Source organism: Nannospalax galili, unplaced genomic scaffold (genome assembly GCF_000622305.1).
Source record: "Nannospalax galili isolate Female #2095 unplaced genomic scaffold, S.galili_v1.0 scaffold1087, whole genome shotgun sequence".
Classification (NCBI taxonomy): domain Eukaryota; kingdom Metazoa; phylum Chordata; class Mammalia; order Rodentia; family Spalacidae; genus Nannospalax; species Nannospalax galili.
Genome location: NW_008356845.1, coordinates 2281616 through 2287937, shown reverse-complemented (window position 1 = coordinate 2287937; position 6322 = coordinate 2281616). Strand labels below are relative to the sequence as shown.

Genomic DNA, 6322 nt, shown 5'->3' with positions numbered 1-6322 from the left:
ATATATAACAAATATATATTCTTTTTTTTTCCTCTGGAGAACCTGACTAATTCAGAGCATTTTCCAAATCTAATTTCTATTATATGTTCTAAAGAGCAACAAAAGTTGCTTTTGGAAATATTTCTGGCTATCTTGAATCATAGACCCAAAATTAGAAAACCATTCAAACACGTTAAAAGCTAAGCAGAACTACATTAATTACATCTTCTCTGCCTAGATTTTCCTTACTGAATTTTGTCCTTTGAACAACCCCATGGGGCTGATGAACTCCCTGTGTTTAGTGCCTCAATGTTTCATAACAAGTATTTGTTTATAACTATTTCCAGAAGTAAAGAATCAGATTTAGATTAGACTTATGTGACAAGAGAGGAAATTAGTTTTACATGTCACTTAGGAATGATCAAAGGAAAGCATCACTTTTATGTGAAGAAACTTCTCCTTGACATCAGCAGGCCACGAAAATATCGCATGACTGAAAACCCAGTGTAAGTGCTAAAAGAGCACGTTTGAAAGTATTAATTTTCTATCCCCCATTATAATGAAAGCGTGTACCTGTGTAATTTAGATTTCAACCCAAAAACACTAGAGTGGAGAGAGGAATCCATGTTCTAGATAAAAGAACAAGGGGAAAAGTTAAGAAAAAAAGGCTTCTAGAAAGTTTCAGCAAATAAAAACTTGTTTTTCATAACATCACCTTAGCCATTGTCATTAGATAGAACCTGACAGTCTAATGAAGAGATAATCAATTATAAACTTTTATCCTCTTTTTTAAATGAGACAATGGCCTAATTAGAATTAGCTTTCATGCTACTAATCCAAAGTGAGGGACTAATCAATTTTATTAATCAGGCCCAATCAAAGAAGTGAATCTTATTACAGCAGCTTCCTAGAGTGTGAGTGGTGATTTATGCTTATTTTTTTTACTACTCTGTGTGGGTGTGATGTGTGTACAATGATGTGCATGTGGAGGTCAGAAGACAGCTTTGGGGATGGGGGCCTCATGCTGTCCACCCACCATGGGTTTCTGTCACCCTGGGATCTAACTCAGGTTGTCAGGTGTGTGCAGCAAGTGCTTTGACCCACTGAGCCATCTTGCCAGCTCTTATGTTCTGGTCCTAATTCAAGGAGCATAAAACAAAGGCTAAAGCAAAGCAGTTAACTCAAATGTCAGATTTTCACAACCACAAGAGGCTGTGGAGGTACTGAATTGGTATAGCAAACCTTCACAGGGTTTCAGGTTGAACAAATTCTTGGTACTTACTTGTCTGCTATGTGCTGAACCCACTTTAACAGTGCCTTCTTGGCATTTCCTTGAATCTTGGAGGTCACCTTGCGTTTGCTCGGTGGGCTGGCAGTCTCCGTGCTGACCATACTGTCCATGGAGGAAGTGCTGCTGGACAAAGACTGTAGCTGTGGCAGGTTGCTGGTCAGCTCCTCGATCTGTTTATGTGTGAACAACCAGAAAAAAATAAAAATGATATTCTTTCCTCTTTGCTCGGGTTTAGGGGAGTAACTTTCCAATGGAGATCCATTAATCTTAACATCCTTAATGCCCCAGAACAAAATCTAAGCTCTTTGAGGGCCTGATTGATAGCTTCATCCTTTTTCTACTTCCCATTGCATTACAAATATCTTATCCACAATAATAAGCATTTATTAACTGCATGGATGAGTTAATGCTATGGTTTGAGCTTGTTTCCCAAGAGTGCACATGTTGGAATCTTTGTCCTTAGTTGGTGACATTGAGAGGCACTGACATTTTCAACGGCAGGCAGACCCTTGAAGGAGGTTACAGGCTGGGGGAGCTGCACTTGAAAATAACTGATGTAGTTTTTAGGGACCTAGGTTAGCTCTTCCCTTTTCCTATGGCTGCTTCCCTCCATGTGATCTCTCCCTCTTGTTCATGCTCCAGCCGTGATGACCTCTGTCATGAGGTGAGGAAGCCAGGGAGCCCTTGCCAGAGCTGTTCCATCTCCAAAACTGTGACCTAAATAAACATTTTTTCTTTATAAATTACAGTCTCGTGTATTTTGTTATACTAATGGAAAAGAGATCAATATTAATAAAGTAAAACCTATTGATCACACTAAGAACAATACAGGCTAATTTCTCCCTATCACATCTAATAGGACCTAGAACTCCTCCCTGCCAGAGTAAAAATAAAAATTTTCTGAACTCCTTTCTATGTCTAGCTACACTTATCTCCACGATGACATGCATGTCTACTCTTCAAATTGAGTACCCCTGCTGGAGTTCTTTGGGTGGAAAGTTCATGCATGGCACAGCTGTAGGGGTGAAGAGAAGGTTCTTCTGATCCCCAAATACTCTATGTGAAGGTCACATCTCTGCTAAGTCAAGGATCACCCAAAGGGTTTGGAAAAGGAGACCATTATAAATGTCTGCCACTCTCTCCTTTAATGTCACAGCAAGTGACATTAAATAAGTAATAGGAGTACAATACCTGGAAATAAAGAATAATGGTCCACATCAGCCCAAGCACGATTGACGGCCGACCATCAGCTATATCCGTGGCATTAATGTTGACTAACTTAATCTGTTTAAAAAGAAAAAAATATACTAGTAATGCACTGAAATATTATGGCTATTTGACAATGCAATAATTAGAACTTTATTAGGAACCAATAAGATTTGATCATGCTTATAGAATGGTAAACAGGAGTAAGGAAGGAAAACCGTGAAAACAGACAGACACGTGGATTCAGTGAAAATATCAGGGGTATTGGTTAAAAATACATTTGAAAACAACTATAAAATGGATCTCAAAATCTTAGTTTAAAAAAAACATAATATCATGCAGGAAATTACCAACAAAAAAAGTCCAAAAAAAGTGGTTATTCTTTACATTTAGAGGTTGACTAGAACAAAAAAATCATAGTGTGAGAACAGGCACTTACTTTGAGCCTTCTACCAAATACCATAAAACTTAGGATCTCTTTTGCCTATAAAAATCAGCAGTTGAAAATTCTAAAATTTGTACTAACCGGTGATCCTCTGTACATGGACTGACATGAAAAACAAAGGGAGAAAGAAGGTAAGGCAGTGAACATACTCACAAACTCAGCATCATGTAGTCAGTAGGGATAAAAAGGTAAACAGTTTAGAGCATGACATGGAAATACATTTTAAGGAAGAACAAAGGAAAGTTGAGAAACTGTGGACCAGAGACTATTAGCACTCCTTCGTCTCCTTTGGGCTGACAATATAATGCTCTCAGAGCTGAGGTGGTCCAAGCCATCCATTCTGGTGCTTCTGCTGCTACTCAGACGGTTCAAGAGCAAAGAAACCTGGAGGGCAATCTCCCTGTCACCACGCAAACAGCCATTGCTCAAGACCATTTGCACAATCCCCAACAAAACTAGAACAAGGTGGCAGACAGCGCCTCAGACCTCTCAATAGCTCTGAGTCAAGATTTCAAGAAATGTATTATTAACAAAGTTCAGAAGTTTGTAAATGGTTCATTTTGCCAGAAAATTTATTTGTCAGAAATTCAATTGTATTACTTTCTGTATTAAGATAGGATTTCTGTATCTTTTCCAGAAAATTACTTAGGGTTGTTCTGTGAAAATAGACTTTGGGAAAATAAGTCTTCTGCGAAAAACTTCTCTTATAAATGATAGTTCTTAAAAGTTAAGTCATTAAAATTTTCAGCAAGACTAATTAGTTCACCAGAGAAAATTTGTTCTTATATAGAGCCAATAAATATCCTTCAGAATGAAAAAAAGATGCTATTGCCATATATTGAATGGAGAAGGCTATCCCGAGGACCTCTAATGACCTGTCCACTCTGCTTTCTGTAGAAAATCTACTGAGGGTGAGCAAGAGAAACACTCTAATATGAATGAAATGAGAGTGATCTGGAAATATTGCCCAACATTGTACAAGATGGTTGTCTGCATATCCCCGTGTGGGGGGGGGTCTCTCCTGGGTACAGTTTACATAGTTATAACACGGCCAACTCATAAATGTAAATCATTGAAAGGGCAGAAACTAAGTTTGCTTCAAGTTCCTGTGTTCTAGAAAATATTCAATTATACATTTGTGGAGCAAGGGAATTTATTTAGCACATATAGACAGAGGGGAAAATAATTCAGTCCTTCTATTTTCTGTGGATATTCATTTATAAAGCTGTTTCTGATATTGCTCAGTGCAGACATTCTAAGCTCCCACAAATAGGCAAGGGTTTCAGTGTGAGAGGTACAGCCCTTTGGGTGGGGGGGTGTGACAATATCTAACGAGATGGCACACACTCTTACCTTTCAGTAGTCACATCCCAGGAGTCTACCTGGAAGATGTGCATGTGCCTGGAGGATACACCTCCAGCACTTGGAAAGTGTTCAAACTCATAGCTGCAAATTGCATCACTATTTGTGTTTGAAAAGTAATAGAAACTTGAGAGTGGCTCCACAATCTATACAATGCAGCTGTAAGAGACGAACAATGAAATCTATATTCACTGATTTGGGGTCATTTGTAAGATAGACTTCTAAACAGAAAAGTAAAACACCTATAGAATGTGAACCTTCATGTAAGAAAGAAGGAGGCACGTCAAAACACATCCAACTTGTGAAGTGAAATACAGAAAGTGAGAACTAGTGAAAGGTGGGAAATAAAAATGGAAGAGTGTTGGGAGACCAGGAGAGAATTTGCAGTATTTGTTAACTTTTACTCTTAAAACCACAAGAATTACTCACTTCCCCCAATAAACAAGGAACTAAAGGCTACCAAGATATCTGTGTGTTATGCAAAAATGGGATATAAAGAATAACAAATAAGCACAAATTTATTGCACACAAGTAATGTAATACACTAAAGTGGATAGAAAACAGTATAATTAATGTAAGTACATAAAGAAGATAGGTTTTTTGATAGATACTGACTGTAATATTAAACACAAAAAGATTTATGCCTATAGACTAGGGTTTGAAAAACCAAGTAAAAGGGTGCTGGAGACATTGCTCAGTGGTTAGGAGCACTGGATACTCTTGCGGAGGACCAGGGTTCAGATCCCAGCACCCACATGGAGGCTAACAACTGTCCATAACTCCAGCTCCAGGGGACCTGATGCCTTCTGCTGGCCTCTTCAGGCATTGCATAGCATGGGCACAATTACATCCATGCAGGCAAAACACTCACACACAAAAAACAAAAATTAATTAATTAAAAACAAGTGAATACATTATAGATGAATCTATGTTTCTCACTGTCAGAAAAAAATGAAACAAGGTTAGAATAAACATTATGGTTCTGGCCAGGAATCAGGAGTACACACAGTGGTATGCACACCCCCACAAGTATGAGAGAGAGAGAGAGAGAGAGAGAGAGAGAGAGAGAGAGAGAGAGAGAGAGAGAAAATGAATGTAGAGGCACAAATTAGAAAATACACATATTCTAGACCTGCCTCCTTGGAGAAGCGGTCAATTTCATGACTGGAGAAGAGAAAATGTAAACTCAGCCTGAAGAGTGCAGAAGTCAGTGGCCAGTGGCTTTTCTTCTTTCTTACCTTCCTTCCTTCAAGGAACTTGAGTGCTGTGCCGATGTTAGCCACAGCATGGATACGCTTCACACGGCGTCCTTGTTCACAAGGCTGGGAAAAGGGAGGGTACAGGAGAAAAGACAGATATTAAAAATATCTATTAAAAATAGTTTTCAAATTCTATTTAAATCCATTAACAATATATTTGGAGAAAACGGATCTCTCTCTCTCTCTCTCTCTCTCTCTCTCTCTCTCTCTCTCTCTCTCTCCTCAAATGTGTAAGGAGTGTTAGCCCAAAGCTACTAGGCGAAGAAAGGGTTTATTTCAGTTTACAAGTTATAATCATTCATCTAGGGAAGCCAGGGCAGAAGCTCAAGGCAGGAAGTCCAGACAGGAACTGAAGCAGAGACCATGAGGACCCCTGCTCACTGGCTTGCATCCCCCTGGCTTGCTCAGCTACCTTTTTTATACAGCTAATCAGCAGGCAATGTGCACTGCAGAACTGAGGCCTGCTCTAAACATGTGTCCTGTGGTGAACCTGGGGAGCTTTTGATGCTCCAACCTTATTTTGTGGATTATTAGGCCCCATGCATGCATGAAGGGCCAAAGAATCTTTCAAATACACAGGTTAACAAAATAGATAAGAAAGAGGATTTTCCATAACCTTTAATATGTGTTCATGGCATTTTGATTGTTTCTGGGGTTTTTTTCCCATGGAAAATACATACTTTTTAAAAATTATTTATTTAATAACCATAAAATTAGAAGAAGCATTTCATTACAACAGCATTGACATATTCAATAACAATTTCCAGAGCTAAGATGCAT

The 6322-nt window shown here is 38.7% G+C and overlaps 1 protein-coding gene across 2 annotated transcripts in view; it reads right to left on the bottom strand.

The window, feature by feature from the left end:
• Window positions 1-6322, bottom strand: part of LOC103751349 (nesprin-1) — a 183654-nt gene that overhangs the window by 73691 nt on the left and 103641 nt on the right. For both annotated transcript variants that reach the window (XM_008854738.3, XM_008854739.3), the window contains exons 5-8: window positions 5522-5605; window positions 3003-3023; window positions 2462-2554; window positions 1262-1440 (exon numbers count right to left, since the gene is read on the bottom strand). In XM_008854738.3, coding sequence (XP_008852960.1) covers window positions 1262-1440; window positions 2462-2554; window positions 3003-3023; window positions 5522-5605 — 377 coding nt within the window. The remainder of the gene's footprint in view (window positions 1-1261; window positions 1441-2461; window positions 2555-3002; window positions 3024-5521; window positions 5606-6322) is intronic.